The sequence below is a fragment of the Paramacrobiotus metropolitanus genome, unplaced genomic scaffold, assembly GCF_019649055.1.
Source record: "Paramacrobiotus metropolitanus isolate TYO unplaced genomic scaffold, Prichtersi_v1.0 Parri_scaffold0000105, whole genome shotgun sequence".
NCBI lineage: Eukaryota > Metazoa > Tardigrada > Eutardigrada > Parachela > Macrobiotidae > Paramacrobiotus > Paramacrobiotus metropolitanus.
Window position 1 is genome coordinate 335,779 of NW_026570325.1, and position 18,201 is coordinate 353,979.

The 18,201-nt window shown below is 43.2% G+C and overlaps 3 protein-coding genes across 9 annotated transcripts; 1 reads left to right on the forward strand and 2 right to left on the reverse strand.

Moving 5' to 3' along the window:
• Positions 1-2,883: 2,883 nt before the first annotated feature.
• On the reverse strand, positions 2,884-5,963 carry LOC129597462 (uncharacterized). The gene is made up of 3 exons (XM_055495021.1): positions 5,564-5,963; positions 4,270-5,301; positions 2,884-3,969 (listed from the first exon to the last, which is right to left on the reverse strand). Exons 1-3 carry the CDS (start codon positions 5,631-5,633, stop codon positions 3,269-3,271), a joined length of 1,803 nt encoding a protein of 600 aa, XP_055350996.1. The 5' UTR covers positions 5,634-5,963; the 3' UTR covers positions 2,884-3,268.
• A 303-nt stretch (positions 5,964-6,266) lies between these two features.
• On the forward strand, positions 6,267-13,887 carry LOC129597450 (probable serine/threonine-protein kinase fnkE). Of its 7 annotated transcripts, none has more exons than XM_055494997.1 (4): positions 6,267-6,599; positions 10,776-10,965; positions 12,219-12,651; positions 12,717-13,887. In XM_055494997.1, the coding sequence occupies exons 3-4, from the start codon at positions 12,225-12,227 to the stop codon at positions 13,373-13,375; spliced, it is 1,086 nt and encodes a 361-aa protein (XP_055350972.1). In that variant the 5' UTR covers positions 6,267-6,599; positions 10,776-10,965; positions 12,219-12,224; the 3' UTR covers positions 13,376-13,887. The 7 variants fall into 7 exon arrangements, with proteins under 7 accessions (XP_055350972.1, XP_055350975.1, XP_055350974.1 ...); XM_055495000.1 differs by having other exon boundaries at positions 6,299-6,369; XM_055494999.1 differs by lacking the exons at positions 6,267-6,599; positions 10,776-10,965 and adding an exon at positions 11,202-11,659.
• LOC129597487 (uncharacterized) lies at positions 7,239-9,033 on the reverse strand. The gene is made up of 2 exons (XM_055495057.1): positions 8,017-9,033; positions 7,239-7,897 (listed from the first exon to the last, which is right to left on the reverse strand). Exons 1-2 carry the CDS (start codon positions 8,918-8,920, stop codon positions 7,239-7,241), a joined length of 1,563 nt encoding a protein of 520 aa, XP_055351032.1. The 5' UTR covers positions 8,921-9,033.
• Positions 13,888-18,201: the final 4,314 nt, after the last annotated feature.

Below are 18,201 nucleotides of genomic sequence, written 5' to 3' on the forward strand. Positions count from 1 at the left end.
CGCGCTTGCGCGCAAGCCAAAAACCAACTGGCCTCTGTAGGCAGCGCAGCTGCGTACAGAGCCATCAAAATGCATGAAGATGCCATCAAAACGCATGAAAATGCCCAGACAGGAAAGAACCCAAAACCAACCAATGACAGAAGGGCTGAATCATAAGCCCGCCCTGACACCATCTTACCGGCTACTTTTCCACCTCATGATTTTCTAGAACTCAGTCTTGTACTCGCTATGACCGCTTGGGATGGACATGTACCGTATTTTTCGAATTTAAGGCCTCCTCCAAAATTGAAACCTCCTCTATCCTATAAGCCTCCCCCCACTTTACTTCGAAAATTTAGTAGCCTCCTCCGCATTAGAGGCCTCCTTCCATATACATAGCATAGCAATAACGCTGGTTTAAAGGCTTCAAAAATTTAAAAGCCTCCCCTACAATATAAGCCTCCTCTGCGGTATAAGCCTCACCCCGAACACCTTTGAAAATTTAGAAGCCCAGGGCTTCTAATTCGAAAAATACGGTATCTTCCCAATCGGGGTCACCTGTATAATTGCGTTTAGTAAGTTAAGAGCGTCCACGACCGCACCATTGCCCAACCTTTCATCCCAACAGCCGCATAATCGTGGTAAAGGCTGATCGCTACCCCACTAGAACAGCAGCCAAATAGGCGGTTGTTACAATAGACAGATACTGTTATTGTAATAATGTTGTGCAACGACGGGCTGACTCTCATCGCTGGTAATGTAAAAATTGAACAGAAATCATTAGGCAATCTTATCTCGGAAGACTTTTGTTGTACTATTAAGAGTTATTAAGTTTTGAGTAAGGAAAGATGCTACTATTTTCAGATTACCTTATTACAGCATTCCGAGAGATAACGGGGCGTGAACAAAGTAGATAAAAATTAGGGGTGTAATTAACCGTGAATTTATTTTAAAATGAAGTTTGATACACTGTGTCAACTGTATAGTCTGAAAATTACTTCTTCGTTATTGGAAAACTATTTTATAGAAAGGAGAAGCGTATGGCGAATCTTTCGGGAAATTAATTTAAAAAAAGCACACACCAGCAATGTTGGAATAAAACCGTTTTGATAAATGCAAAAGAGCCATTGTGGAAGGAGATGCAAAAGAACTGCGTCCACTGTTTTTTTCAAGCTATAATAGTACGGGACGATGCCGACAAGCAGCGGAAATGGTCAAGAAATCTTATACAAATTACGCATAAGCAATGTAAGGTCGCCACACGATGTCGGCAAGTATTGGCACCTGATAACTGTAAAACTGAGTTATGGAATATGAACTTGCAGCACAGCTCATTAAAAATAAATGTCGCTCAGCGCGAGTCAAGTCATCGAGCGCTTTGCCGAATTTTATGAGAAAATACTACGGTGATAATTCTGATCAGCTATGAATGTAAAGCGTTTTTGATAATAATTATTCAGTTGTGTAAAGTTCCCCGCGGTACGGCGCGTTTAATGCTGTGTAAAAGCTGAAAACAGTCTCATTAAGGTGATTTCATGCCTTTAACCGTCCTGTTAAAAACACGGCAGTTTCGCAGGCTGCTAGTGTCACCGTTTACAAGGCAGATTGTAGTCTTTTTGCGTGTAATACAGGAACACAACATTATTCATATGGATATCCGTTGCTCCAACGTTTTGGTTCGAAAATCGAAGATAAAATGAAAACTAAGATACAGAGCGCACGTCACTTTGAAAAAGCTACTTTTAGTGGTTCAAAATCGTGCCTGGGACAGTTCGACATTTGTCCCAAATGTTCATCGCAGTTTGCTTCACCGGAAATGCCGCAGCTGGCCTTTGAAACAGTCGATCACCGCAGTATGCTCGCAGGATCGGCCGATGTGTACAATATCGGCTGCACCGGCATTGACTGTTCAGCGATGCCCGTCACATTTGACCTGATGCAGATGATGCAGCACAATTCCAAAACTGAACGCACATTGGTTGAATTTTGCAATTAATCTTGATACATTACCTGCTAGAAAGCGGAACCTAATACCAGCGCTTCAGGAAACCAGACATATGGTATAGAGTTCGTGAGCGCATGTCTTACCAGGCTTCGGACCAAAACCCCACCTGCAAGAGGCCCGCGCTCAAGCTCTGACTCTGACTCTGACCGCTCAAAGTCTGACTCTGACTACTCAAAGTCTGACTCTGACTGTCCAAAGTCTGACTCTGACTAAGAAAACTCAAGTAAACCTAAGAAACCTGAGAACACCTGAGAAAACCTAAGAAACCTAAGAAACCTAAGAAACCTAAGAAACCTAAGAAACCTAAGAAAACTAAGAAACCTAAGACAAACCTAAGAAACCTAAGAAACCTTCAGAATCAGAGTCAGACTTTGAGCGGTCAGAGTCAGACTTTGAGTAGTCAGAGTCAGAGTTTGAGTGGTCAGAATCAGAGTCAGAGTTTGAGCCTAGGCCCCTGCAAGAAGCTATAAGGGCGCGCTCCTGTGTAATAATGCAGACGTTCAACAAATGCTGCGGATCTGTATACCCGATGCAGAGCTCTGTCGTGCTTATACGCTGCGTCTACTTTGAGGTATGTAATGCCGTGCTGGCTCCATTTTGGAAAATTCTACGGGCTTTTCAGTACATTTACCTACCTTGATACGTCGATAAGCTCTGATTTGCGCTTATTTTGTATCATCGATAAAATGCAGTCCAATTTGCTATTTGCTGAATCATGCGTCTTTATCGGAGGTGGAATAACGCTTGCGCCGGTGAGTGCTGTCTCACTGCTGTTCCGAGATATAAATTGTCTCTTGAAAAAGTTAGAGTAGTACTAGCAATAGTAATGCATTAATCGGGCGAGTTACATGTCAAAAACAGAAAGTGAAGACTTTAATCGCTACAGCGGTTGCGGGTAAAATTTATGTCATATTCTGCAGCGCTCCGTGGAAACTCCAATGCAAATCAACGTTGATCCATGTCAAAATTATGACTAGTACGAAAAGCACTACGGCCATGACCAAAAGGCGAAAATCGCATTTGGTTAAAAAAAATGAGAAGAAAATGTTGCGCCGTGCACGTAAGAAGGGCAAAACAAGAATTTAAAGGAGTCACACGATCGTATATGTATATGTATTGGCATTTATAAGTTAACAAAGACGGCGCTATTAAAAGCGGCGTGCTCAGTAAATTAAAAACGCTTCACGTATCAGATACGACGATGACAAATGTGATCACTGGCACATCTTCATTACTGCCATGCTTGGTGAAAACATGACATCAGAGGAACAAACGCGGCCATCATCAAGGGTGGGTTCTCCAATGCTCCGCAACATCCACGGGAAGTGGCTCACCTTTACGATTTGCAAGATACTGCGCAGTATCCGGTCGAAATTGTCGAATTATACCAAAGCTTCCGGTTTCTAATTTTTTAAGGAGCTCATTAATACTTGGCCGTTTCTGTGGATCGAATTGCAAGCAGCTTTTAATGAAGACTTGGACGCTTGTCGGTATCCACTCGTCAATGCAAGGCAATGCGTTTTTGTTGATGTGGAAGTGGTATTGAATAGCAATTTCCAATGTTATCAGCTTGTTTTTAGGGCCAGTGTAAAGCGGTGGTTCACCGCTGACCAAATGCAGAACAACACACCCCATACTCCAAATATCGCTCTTCCTGCCCAGTTTCTCATCTGCAATATGGAAGGCAATGCTTTCCGGAGCGGCAAACCGTCCATCCGGTTCCTGTCGGTCTTTCACTTCTTGTGGTGAACTACAGTGAAAAGGTGAATCTGGGTCCGCTTCATATCGCCGCATGTAATGAAAACCGCCGATCTTGATGGTACCCTTGAAACCGGAGTCGCTGAAGAGAATATGGCAGCTATTAATGTTGCCATGGACGATGCGGTGTCCGTACAGATACTGTAGACCTTGCAGCACCTCCCTAGTCCACTTAGCGATGATCTCGATCGGCAGCTTATATTTAGCTGCTTCTTTAAATGAACCTCCTGAAAACGGACATTATCTCAGTTAAAAATTTTTTAATGCATACCCATCAAAGTTGACCAAATTTTCCCGGATTGCTGTACTATATTCTCGGCGATGCTGTTAGTGTTACTATACTTTATAGCATATATTTGGCTACGAATCACCATTATTGAGTCAGTGCAGGTCTACACCAAAATAGTTGCTCTAGTTGTCGCTGACAAATTTATTCTTGAATTGCTTTGGCATCCTTCTATCAATTTTAAGTTGTACAGTATTTGTAAATGTTTTGATGGTTCGCTGCTTCAGAATATTGCGACTACCTGCACAGTGTTCCGTAATAAGCAGCATCTCCATTGGGACAGTCGAATTGCTGGTACCGAAAAACTGACAGCCAAAGTGCTGCACAACATTTTTACTGCCCTCTTGCAGTTCTCGCATTCTGCATATAGTAGCCCATTCTTTCCTCCAGGCTTCCATCGTCAACGCATTAACCAACTGCCCAAAACAATTCGTCCACAAACTGAATTGCCTCTGCGGTTTTTTCTCTATGTATCCGCAGAACGTAAAGCGCCAGATATCCACTGGCCGCCTCTGGCTGAGACCTGGATGTTCGTATATGAGTTCACCTCGCTGATGCGATACCATTGCATCGTAGCTGTGAAAAACCGGATGTTCCCAGACGTTCTTCGAGCCAAACATCTCTTTAAAAGAGCATTCGCTTAGAAAGGACCTCTCTTTGAAAAGCTCAAGATCTAGCGTGAAGAGCTCCTCCGTCGATTTACTTAAATCCAGGAAGGGATGGTCACGCAGTTGTTGCAGACTCCATCGTTTCGCTGGGTCAAGCTTCAAACATTGTCCCAGAAAGTCCTCACAGACGGATGGTACCGGTCTACTCGGATTAATTTTTGGACCGATAAGCAGGTCGTTGTGCTGCCCCGCCGTCTTATACAATGCCTGAAGTCTCGGTAGTAACGGTTGCTTCAGATGAAAGTTATGAAACACTTCGGCACGGGAAATGTAGCGCATATGTCGGGCGAGTTCCAGCGGTTGGCCGTTGTTGATGAACCAAAGGGTCAGGCATCCCACCGCCCAGGAATCGGTTTTGCTGTTGTCGCCGGTGGAAAGTGGTAACGCCAGAACACCTTCCGGTGGGATGAAAGCCACATTAGGAGAACTTATGTTTATCCACTGTGTCCACAAACTTAACAAGGGCCGTGCCGCCCCGAGAACAGCAGGCTGGAAATTGGGCAAAACTACGCTTGTCGGAAATATTCCTCCGTGACATGGCTCTGAATGGATTGCAGTGACCAGGACTGCGCGAATATCGCGGCGCATGATGTGAAAATCGTCATCTACAAAAATAGCTGAGGATCTGCGCGAGTTTTGTTTTAGTTTGCAACACCAGCCCCAGCGGATAGGGGGAAATTTTTTTTTGCAAATTGCAATCACGGTTTTAAATTTTGTTTGCACTAAAACTGATAACACCTGAACAGAAAAAAATAAATAGGTTTTTGCAACGCACAACGGCACAAGTTTGTACGTCTATCTGATATCAATCTGAAGTAATAATAGAATTTGCGAAAAGGTTCGAATAACTGAATGAGAATAAATTACCTTGTGACATTGATGGACTATTCGAAAAAGGAGTCCGAAACCCAAAAATATCTTCTGACGCCGATGGCATTTTTTGCCGAAGCGCAAAATGCGGGTGAAGATTTCTGACGTCTGTAAGGTTTTCGTCGGTGCTGGTTTCGCTAAGATACTTTGCCTGCAACGCTCAGACAACTTTGTGTTTGTTTTATGTATATAGCGTATCACAGGCCAACCCATGCCGACGCCGACAGCAACAACAGTTAACAATAGAGAATACTTCTTATCTGAACCACCTGCGAGAGCATAAAATGGGATGATTAATTTTACAAACTGCTTCAAACACTTTTACTATATCTCGAGCTTTTCACTACGTTGCAGTACAAATTATTTATTTACAGTTGGGCGCTGACATGAGAGCATCGCACATGAACTGATACAGCCAGCCACAGCTCTTCTCTATCGGTACCATAAGCCCCAAGCGTTATTATCGTTTCAAGCCATAGTGCCTTCTACATACACCATAATATTATACGTGGATCGGTGAATGTAGTAAGCACATGTATTTGAGATCAGAGTTCAAGTTTGTCACACCTGCCACTTGACGCATGAGTAAGGCAGATGGAAGTTGCTGATTTTGTGAAAGCATTATGTAGTAGTGCGCGCACTCGATAACTGCAGTAGGTTTCCTACTCATGGTTTTTTTTTACAGTATGATGTACTCTGTATGTGGCTTCCTCCTGGACGAGCCTCCCCAAAGATTTTTATGGACATTTACCAGCGACACTATTTAATTATTTTTATTTAATTACTCAAGCTCAAACATCAGGGTAAACAGCCTTTAAAAAATCACTTATTACTCGGCATCAGTTGGCGAATGCGACCTATTCACAGTGAACAATTTGTCAAAATTTGTCACTACAGATACAGGCGCCGCTCCCATATTTAATGAATGCTGTTATGGCATATCGGAGCCAATTTAGATGTTTAACGTCGGTTTATCGCACATGCATTGTTTTGTTGTTGGATAGTGTTTTTAACAATGATCGGCAACACGAATGTAAGTAACTTAGTAGAAATCATTACGAGAAGCTCTTCTCAAGATAAGAGTAACTTATCTGCTTGCGGGTATGTACCATCGGTTCTCTCACGACCTTATTATCCGATCCAGGCGTACAAAATATGCTGTGAATCGGTATACCTATGTACAGCACTCAATATAGCCGTATTGGCTCCATTTTGCAGTATGTTCTGACTTACGCACTGCAAAATAGAACTGCATTCATCAGTAATAATATTACTGATAAGAATACAGTCCTATTTTGCTGACGCAAGGATCTTTATCAGAGAATTAACAGCTGCATTATTTTTAGTGAGTGCAGAGTCAGTAATGTTCGTGAAAACAAAAAAATATTTTTCAAAATATGTATTATATAGGGATGAAATAATAATGCATTAAGCTGATAGAACGATTAACATGTTGATAGCAGCCAGTAACGACTTTAACCGCCGTGCCGCTACTTGAGCGGTGCAAGGGGTCATGATTCAAATACTAGTCTTAAATACTCAAAAACGATAAATGCAACAGGAATGACAAATCGTAGGTATGAAAGTTGTCAGTACTGGCAGACCTGGATTCAGCACTACCGCACATATTGTGCAAATGACAACAAAGCAAGCAGCGTAACCGTAATTAGAGCTAGTTTCTCCAATGCAGCACAACATCAACAGGAAGTTGCTCGCCCTTACGATTTGCGAGATACACAGGGGTATCCTGCCCCAGGCTTTCGTTTTCTAAATTTTGAAGAAGCTCGGCAGCGGCTAGTCGTTCCTCCGGATCGAACTTCAAACATGTCCTAACGAATTCCCGGGCCTTGATCGGTATCCAGTCGTGAATTTGAGGCAGCTTCTTGTTGGCACTGTTGAGCTGATAAAGAATCGCCATTTCCGTTAACATGGGCTGATCCTTTGCGCCGGTGTATAACGGTGGTTCACCGCTTAACAAATGCAGCACCACACATCCAAGGCTCCAGATATCACACTTCCTTCCCACGTTTACATCCCCCGTGTAGGAATTCACAATTTCCGGAGCGGCGAACCGTCCGTCCTGTCCGGGCCGGGCGCTTACTTCGTGACATTCAGTGCGGTCCTTTTCCAGTTGCCGCATATACTGAAAGCCTCCGATCTTGATGATTCCCTTGAAACCAACTTCGCTGAAGAGGATGATGCTGCTGTTGATATTGCGATGCACGATACGGTGTCCATATAAATACTTGAGACCCTGCAGAACTTCCCGAGACCACTTAGCAACGATATCGATAGGCAGCGCATATTCAGCTGCATCTTTGAACGAACCTCCTAAAGGAAAGGCCTTTTATGATTACCTTTACAAAGCTTGCTTTCCTGTACAACTTTACTTTGTAAACGTTACGAAATGGTTTTAGGGTTCACTGTTTTAGATTTTGGCTGCAACGGACCTGTACAATGCTCCGTAACGACATGTATCTCCATTGGGAAAGCCAGGTGTCTTGCTTCGACCAACTGCCGGCCAAAGTGCTGCACAATGTTTTTGCTTCCCTCTTGCAATCCTCGCCTGCAAATGCTAGCCCATTCTTCCGTGCTGGCTTCCATAGTCAGCGCATTAACCAGCTGGCCAAAAGCCTTCCACCACAAAGCGCGTTTTTCCTGCAACTCTCTCTCCTCTTTTCCATATAATGCAAAACGCCAGATATCTGCCATCCGCGGCGGACGGTTACCGGGAAGCTTTTGGACGAGTTCACCCTGCTGATGCGGCAGCCCTGCATCATCGCTCTTTAGCACCGGATGATTCCTCACGTTCCTTAACTCAAACACCTCCTTAAAGGACAGCCTATGTTTAAAAAGCTCGGCTTCTAATGTGAACAACTCTTCCGTCGATTTAGTCAAATCCAGGAAAGGATGAGCACGCAACTGCTGCAGACTCCATCGTTTCGCCGGGTCCAGCTCCAAGCAGTGACCCAAAAAGTCCTCACAGACAGATGGAACCGGTCTAATCAGCTTGATCTTTGGGCCGATGACCATGTTCTTATGCTGCCCCGTCGGAGCATACAGTGCCTGCAGTCTCGGCAGTAGCGGTTGTTCCAGGTGAAACACCTCGACACCGGAGGCATAGCGCATATGCCGGACCAGTTCCAACGGCTGGTCGATGTTGATGAACCAAATGGTCAGACATCCGAGTGCCCAGGAATCAGCTTTGCTGGTGTCACCGGCTGAAGCTGGTAACGCTGCCACGCCTTCCGGTGGAATAAAAGCCACATTACGAGAGCTCGCGCTTATCCACGTTGTCCACAAATTCAACGGGTTGTGTGCAGGTCCGAGAACTGGTGGTCCGAGATCATCCATAGCAACGTTCTCGGGAAATATTCCTCCATGGCATGGCTCGGACTGTGTAGCCGTCTCCAAGACGTTGCGAGCATCGCGGCGAATGCTTTGGAAGTCGTCATCACGAAAACATCACAAGGTTGGAGCGCCCAGTCTGAATGCGTTGACTCAGAGCCATTCGGGCATGGGTAAAGGTTTTTTAATTAAGGCTTGGATTTCTTCGAACACCAAAAGCACTCTGTGTATCGGTTCAAAGCGAGTCTCGTAACTCTCGTTAGGATTCAGCAAATACTCTTCTCGAGGTGGTGGCTCCTTCGCGAACCGTATCTGTGGGCGTGCCCTCTTCATACAGTTAGCTTGCTGTGGTTGAGCAACCGTACCAAAGCTACCTTAGATTCGCCTTAAAATCGAGACACGTGCTAATGCAGCCCGTGAATCAGTTTTTAGATTATAGGATACGTGTGAGATATGCCTCGACCTTGTACAAAGGACGCGCGCTTGTCCCTAGCGACGCTGTCCGTATTGTTGCTGACAAACAGTGTCAGCAAAATCAGTTGCTGTTTTGTCGAGTTACGATTCACAATAAAGCGGTACTATTCCCACATATACCACAATTGGCGTGAAGTCCGAACTTGTCAAGGGTAGAGCACTGGATATTACTAGTTTCATAACTATTGCCTTCTCTACCGGCATACGTTTTTGCCATTCTCTGTACAATGTCTAAAGTTAACCAGGATGATGTGATTTTGATGAAATTCGATCCTGAAGAGGATGAATGGCAGAACTGGAAGGAAAGGTTCAAAAACTTCTTAGAATGGACAGAAATGCCGAAAGACAAACAACGAGGTCTCCTGTTGAATTCGTTGGGAGTGAAGGCTTTCCAGAAGCTGGTTTCACTGTGCCGGCCGAAACGACCTCGAGAATTCGACCTTGACGAATTACTGGTAAAGCTGGATACTGCTTACACGACAGTGACCTTCAGAGCAGCTGAATGGGCCGATTTTTATTCCATGGTGCAAGGTGACCTTACGCTGGAGGAATTTGCCGAAAGGTTACGGGATAAAACCACGACCTGTAAATTTCCTGCTGAAGTCGTAGAGGACAACCTGAGTGCGGCATTCATCCGTGGCATCAACAACCAATCAACGCGGTTGTACCTACTAACCCACGAACACAAGACGTTCAGTGAGACACTGGATGCCGCAAAGCAGTGCGAGAAAGGCCTTGAAGATTCCAGAAAGAGTACAAAAGATTCAGGAAATGAATTAGTTGCAAAGATTTCCAAGATGAAGTCCAAAAGAAGCAATGGAAAGATTCAGACCAAGGTTCAGTCCAAAGGAAAGTTGTCTGCGCCAAATGTCAGCGCCAGTTCCACTGAAGATTCAGAAGATGACAAGCCTCCGAAGCCGAGAGAGAAAGGATCCTGCGACAGTTGCGGTGGGAAGAATCATGTTCGTGAACGATGTTGGTACAGAAACGCAATCTGCAATAAATGTGGCAGAAAGGGCCACATTGAACGGGCATGCAGATCCGGTCAAGAAAATGAACGGGAAAATAAGTATATTTATTCTGATAACCACGAGCCATACGACGTTTTATGAATTCCTGTTAAGTTTCGTTAAAGAAGTTCCGAAATTTTTTTTTTCGTTATTTTTTTTTAAAGAAAGGATGATGTGAGATATGCCTCGACCTTGTACAAAGGACGCGCGCTTGTCCCTAGCGACGCTGTCCGTATTGTTGCTGACAAACAGTGTCAGCAAAATCAGTTGCTGTTTTGTCGAGTTACGATTCACAATAAAGCGGTACTATTCCCACATATACCACAATACGTAATAGTCGTACTGTGTACTGTGTAATGTTGTATGCTTTTGGTTAGGGTCCAGCATAAAGTGCGAATTCAGATACCGGTACCTTGAGACATTGTGATCGGCTACTAGGAAAAGAACGTCCGGAATCCAGAGCTGAGGTCTTTAGTCGATAAAGTTTGTTTCCACACCCCAAAAGCAGAGTGACCACCTCTAGTGTTACCGCACCGATAGGAGAAACCAGTTCATGCAACAAGTTGGGTACGTTAGCCGCTACGCTGATGCAGTTTTAACTGATGCAGCTCAGTTCGTTTTCCATAGCGTGTTACGGCGGATTACTGTCGATATGAAGACGATAATTTTAACTGGCGCGCAATTCCTTATCAAAGCAAACATAGAGAACAAGCAAATGGATTGTTTAAACTTGCTCGCGATATCAAGCGAACAATTTCTGTGATACAGTAATTTATTTCTTAGTTCTCCAGTGTGTTGGCGAGCAAAAATAATTTTGCTTTTAACCATACTTAGAGCGCCGCAAAGTTAACCGTTGCATGAGTAACAGTTAGTTCTCCAGTGTGTTGGCGAGCAAAAATAATTTTGCTTTTAACCATACTTAGAGCGCCGCAAAGTTAACCGTTGCATGAGTAACAGTTAGTTCTCCAGTGTGTTGGCGAGCAAAAATAATTTTGCTTTTAACCATACTTAGAGCGCCGCAAAGTTAACCGTTGCATGAGTAACAGTTAGTTCTCCAGTGTGTTGGCGAGCAAAAATAATTTTGCTTTTAACCATACTTAGAGCGCCGCAAAGTTAACCGTTGCATGAGTAACAGTGCTTACGCATTTGACGATACCATCATCGCTTTGGACCTTAGCGTTGTCGTCGTTGTGTACGTATGTATATAATATGAGATCAGGGGTTAAGTTTGTAATGCATTCCGGACTGCCACATAAATACTGTGAGTAAAGTCAAAAGGAAATTACTTTTACTTTATGAGCATGCGTTGCACGCATTGAGTGCTTACTACGAGCTGTTACGAATTACCACGTTTTTATACCGTGGTACGGGCGAAAAGGAATGACTGTTTCAAAGCTACCGCGGCAAGCCTTCGCTAAGATTTCTTGCGAAATAAATCCCGTACCGGAAACTATTTTATTTCTGTTTATAATCTGTTTGACCAAAGCCAGCATATATAACTAAACATCAGTTTATCGCTTGCGCACAAATACTTGCGGCGATAGTGTTTTGTAATAAACCCAACCCTTGGTATATAAGTAGTAATTACAACTGCGAATACGCACCTTTATCTCGCAGAATCGTTTTGAAAAGATTTCAGAGTGGTTGTGGAACAAAAGGATATTGTTTTGGATTTATCTCACATATCCCAGAGATCATTGGCGCGATTACTCGATAACACCAGCGTGCTTTATTAGCCGTGCAATCGCTGTTTTAAAGTCTACTGCACTTAGAAAACTAGGTATTCACTTATTTTAGCATAGTTTTGAGTTATTTTACAGAGAAAAATGGATGATGCATCGCATGGCGGATCTTCCTTGAAACTTATTTTAAAAAGCGCTGCACAGCAGCGTTTGGCATACAGTCACTATGATATTGTCAACGAGACCATTGACAAAGAAAATACCAAAAAGAATTGTCCTCAAGGTGAATTTCAAAAGACGATAGTGCTGGACGAAGCGGAAGAGAAGAAAAGGTCTGTTGAGCTTGCGCATCGTCTTACGCATCCCGAAGTCCAGGATCGTGAAAGAACATCGGCATGCATCATTTCTGCGCTTCCGGCTAAAGACTGCAAAGCCGATGTCCTGGAAAAGAGACACGCGCTTGCGAAGCTGCTCGTTAAAATTTCGGGAAACACCAAGCAGATCATCAAGCACTTTGCCGCGGAATTACATGATAATGCTACCGTGCTAGTGATTTTCACGGAATATGAAGGTAAGCACCTTTTTAATTATTCAGTTTTTTCCAGAACTTAGAAAAAAATGTAATATTTGTTAAAGGTGACTTCATGCCTTTGTCTGCCATGATAACAACCCGGCGATTCCGTGTATCGCTGGTGCCGCAGTTCACCAGCCAAATTTTAACCGGTTTGAGCGTTATCCACGAATACAGCATTATTCACAAGGATATTCGCTGCTCCAACATTTTCGTACAAACGTCGGAGAAAGATGGAAAAATAATATACACGCTGAAGATCGCTCACTTCGAGAAGTCGTCGTTTGACAGTACGAAATCAAGCAACGGAGAGTACAGCATTTGGCCAGAAGGTTCATCACAATTTGCTTCACCGGAAATGCAGCAGCTCACGGTTAATACAGACGACCAACGCACACGAATCGGATCCGCAACGGATGTGTTCAGTTTCGGCTGCACCGTCATTGAAATGGTACAGCGTAGTCCGCCACGGTGGATCTACTACAGAGACGGACAGATGATGCAGCACAGCTTTAAAGGCGAAAGTAAATTTACCGAATTTGTTAGTAACCTTCATTCATTGTCGGTTCACGCAGCGCAACCCGATACCAGCGCTTTTGGCAGTCAATTTAACGCTTTGGCTTTCGTTACCGCATGCATCACCAGGTGTCCGGACAAACGACCCACATGCGCGCAATTACAAGAGCACGCCCTTATTACAAACTGGAAATGTGAACTGTGCTAGAAAATTTATAAATAATAAAGCCAAAGTCCGTGGAAAACTGGGCATTAAAAGGCGCTATGGATCGTTTCACATCTGCTTGCTCTTTAAAACTTTTGGTCAGTCTGTCGTCCGTTCCCTTTGTCTCTGTTCTTGCATCTAGACAACTATCTAGCTCACACCAAAGCCGAGGCGAGTTTTTGTTATCGTAACCTCTACGCAAAAAGCAGCAATGAGTACGCAGCTTCTATTGTTTCTTGCACTACTGAAATGTTGCCAACTTGCCATCGCATTTTGAATATACGGTGTCCACAAGCGTAAAGCTGTTGATCGTTTTGCGGCGGAGTGTTAGGATTTATATTATGATTACTCATTGTGTACCTATGTGTAACCTAATATCTGATCATATGCACCCAGTACACTGATCCCTAACTGATGATACATACGGGCTAAGTCCTGTGTAAGTGAGTGTGTTTACCGTACCCTGTGTGGTAATTAAAGCCGTGTCAACAGCATTGATTACTTGAACATCGTGTATCAGTCTAATGAACAATACGACGGGAAGTGTGTTGGTTCGTTATAGGATACGTGTAGTCAGTACATTATCCAATATATTCTAACACGGAGTAAGACTAAAAGTATATCTTGGCAGTAACTAAAGGCGGCAGCTACTAAACTGATGACATTTAACAACCTTTAATACTCAAACCAAAAGAGTTGGCCGTTGCTAATCATAACCAGACAGACTGAATGTTTCCGGTCCTTCCATTTTCGTCGTAGACAGCCAAGCGGCAACTAACTTTACAACTTTCAAGACAGTTCAGATTACCAGCTTAACATCGGACTCTACGGGAAGCACCACTGAACCACCTACATAAGTGATTCATAGCATAAGACATTATTGCAATGGCAACTTCTAAGCTGCCCCTAGTGGGTTGGGTTAATCCACCCGTACCACGATAAACGAGGTTCGATGGTTCGTCGGTAATTACCCAGATCTTAAGTAAATCACAATCTTACGTAACGCGCGAATTCAGGAACATCATCATCAATTTAATCAGAATCAGGGCAAGGGCAAGGGCAAGGGCAAGAGCAAGAACATGTGGGAAAGTCAACCGTCTGCCGGTCGAGGCAGCGTGAGCACGTCTACTGATTTCACATCCAGAAAAGTCAGAACATCTCAGAATTCTTCATAACCGATAACATGGATTCACAATTCTACTGAGATAGGCGGTACATCTGTTTCCGATTGAGTTGTTACCAATGACAATCTGTAGAACATGATTCTACGGCTACATCCCTCACAGTGGCGATAAGATATACGTGTCTTATCAAGAGTCAAAGAAAAACGTAACGAAATGAATGAGGAAACAGAAAATTAGATTTACTATTAGTAAGCTGCTGATCGTGGGGGATCGAAGGAGGGTTGGTGCTCCGGATGGAAAGTTGCTGCTCCCACGTGTTATTGAGTTACTTCTTCAACACTTCCGTTTATGTAGTCAAGCGGTGCGGATGGCGGTACTGCTGCAGTTCATCCTGGCTTGGGCGATTCCTCAGTGTTGTCCACGTTGGTGCTGGGGATGGGATGGCAGAAGGCAGTGCGTCCTGGGATCCCTCACAGTGGACTTTTAGGTGTAGTTAATGTTGCAGTAGCGGCAGCGCTTGTGGGATTTACTGATAGTTTCCCTCACAGTTGATGTTGCAATATCGTGAACCCCATGTGCATGGATGATGCAGTAGGTACTTCCGGTGATGATGAGGTTACTATTTAAACGGTACGACTATGTACTTGTATTCGTAGTTTAATGCGGGGAACTCGAAAGATTTGATATTCTAAGTCGGCAATAGACATTGCGGTCAATTGTGAATACTCGTAGGTGTATGCAGTGCGAACTGCAAAATAACGTAAGCAGTGTTAATTCTTAGGTACGATCTTCCCGTCAAGAGTGAAGTTTACTATTAGTTGAATCCAGTTCGATGGTAGTTAATGTCGGCACGTCGGTTGCATTCAAAACATCCATGCCCGGTGGTTTCCAAGTTACTTTTGCAAACAAAGCTTGCGGTTAATGGAACATACTTTTTGCATGTTCGTAGCCGGATGAAACGAAGTGATTATCGGTTTGGCGGTGTGGTGTTCACTCAAGCTTATGTACTCGTATGCATTAGAGGTACTTTGTGCTCATCTGCGGCGCACATTATCGAATGTGCTGTTACTCATCAGTGCTGTAGCGCGAGGTGACTAACATTGCACTGTTTTACTATTTAGTGCATTCTTTGTGTGCTTTGCACTATTTTTACTGTAACAGTGTTATTCTTTGTTATTTACACTGTGTGTACTATATAGTGCATTGTTTAGTACTTTGCACTATTAATTATTACTCTACAGTGTTCGTGTTCCTATGCTGTACACTGTGTATTTAATTTTAGCAGTATTGTTCTTTTTGTACTGTGCACTGTGGTACTTCTGTGTAATGCCATTCTTTTATAACTCTGCACTACGTTGCTGGTGAATGGCACTTTCGCCATTATTACTGGTAATGGCACTTTCGCCATTCTTACTGATATTGATATTTTCACCATGGTTAATGTTTATATGTATTGTATACTGTCATATATAATTATTGTATTCAAGTTACTGCTGACCGTTGGTTGTCACCTCGACCACAAGTCGAAGGAGAGCGTGATGCATAAGCGGTCTCCGTTGTAGACAATGCCGGTTTTTTACGCTTCCGTTGCTTTTTATGCTTCCGATTACTTTCTGCAATACTAATTCCTTCCACTGTATTTGAAACTTCCCTGGCGCCGTTACTTGCTGTGGCGGCTGAGTTACTGTTATCACCGTTAGTAAGAGGCGTCGTACTTACCATTTTACTGCTTATTGTATTGGGCAGAAGGGGATCTGCAGATACTTTGGAAGTTCCAACCTGTGTGGTATCTCCAGAAGACTTGATACCTGTACCGCTTGTGGGTGATGTAGTCCGGTTAGGTGCAAGAAAACTGCTGTTCGGCGTGTGCGGTGCTAATAGCGGTTTGTTCATGTCAAACTCTGTTACTGGTAGTTTAGCAGATGTGGATACTGTATTCGAAGATCTTTTAGGCAGTACTTTACGGTTAACTTCCGGAAAAGGTTTACCATTCATAAAAGCGGTGCCCAACATTATAAAGTTACTTGGTAAATTGGGCAAAACAAAATGTATGAAAATACTTTTGTGTAGCAAACCGAAATCTGATTACTATTGCATAAGCACCAGCTACTTTGATGTTCTTTCTCAAAAGTCCAATGTTGATTGCAAAATCAATAACAGTGTTTTGCTGTTTATAAACAGAACCGTTCATTTTTAATTCTTTAACAAGACTTTCACTTATGACACTGAAAGTGGAACTGCTGGCTACTTTGGCACTGATTTCTTTTCCGTTTATTTCAATAACAGTGTTTGCCGTATTACTAATAGGGTGAAGGTGTAGACTAAATGACAGTTTTTCTTTAGCTGGATACTTTACATCATTGGTAGCAGCACTGGCTGATTCCGAAGAAAACGTAATGTGCGAGATTTTCGGAAATACAATGTCATCCTCGTTTACTGTAACGTTGTACAGGCGTAGAAAATCAGCACCCAGAATTACTTTATATTCCTTGTTTGCTATTTTAAAAGATCCACTGTCGGGAATCATGAAAAAGCGATGGTAAAATGCTCTACCATTTAACAGAAATTTAGTGGCTACTGCTGGACAGTTACTTAGTATTTCTCCATTGCCGGTGAAGTCAGTTAGATCAAGTTTGCTTTTGGTGTTAAAAACTGAAAACGCTAAACCTGAGTCTACTACCGCTGTTTCCGTAATGAAACTATGCTGCTCGTTAGTACTGGCGATGGTATTAAAATATTTGCTGTTGATGACTGTACTTGTTGATACTTTAAAATGCTGTTCATAACAGTCAGTATTTATTTCGTTATTTTCATTAGGGTCACCAGCATTTACTAAATATTTCGTAAGAGTGGATGGAGGTTTATAATGTTCACCATACAATGCTTTGTAGTCTTTACCAGCAAATGGCTTCATTCGATTTCCACGAGGCGTTGACCAAAAGGAAATTTCTTTACCTTTACGATTTATATACGAGTAATATCGGTTAGCAAATAAATACTCGTAATACTCTCGCTGTACACGTTCCAAGATATCTTACGCAATTTTATACAAATGTCGAGGTTTAAAACAACGAATGAAAAGTGCAAACAATGCGGACAAAATAATTTTCCGTTTTCGAATCTATAGCTGTCAAATACTATTCTTTCTTTAGGAATTTTAAGTTTACTTGCTGCAGTGCGATACTTTTTGTATTTTAAATACTGTGGGTAAGGATTCGCTCTAAATTCAGTATGCAGATTGCCGTTGTCATCGATATTGAATGAACTCAAATACTCATAATTACTGCGCTTATTAATACTCCGTATATTTACTATTGCCGGTGGTGCACTTGGCTGCGAATGTGTTGCATTCGACTCTGCCTGCTCAGTGGCCAGCTGGCTGACCAAGTTTTCATGCCTTACATACTCAGCTTTTGACTCGTTCAGCTTGTCATATATTTCGGGAATACGCACTTCGTTCCTGCCTCTTCCTGTCTGCGGAAGAGAATTACTGTCTGCATCCTGTGCTGACTTGAGCACAGGCCGTGGTTTCTTACGCGGCATGAGCGACGCGGTGAGTGTCCTCTGACTATCGCTCGGAACTACGCATATCTGTCTGTATACTGTTCTGGTCTACGCTGTATGCTGGTTCTGGTCTACGCTACGCTAGCAGCGGACAACAGGTCATCTATGTCCAGAGAGAAACACTTTGTAGTAACAGGACAA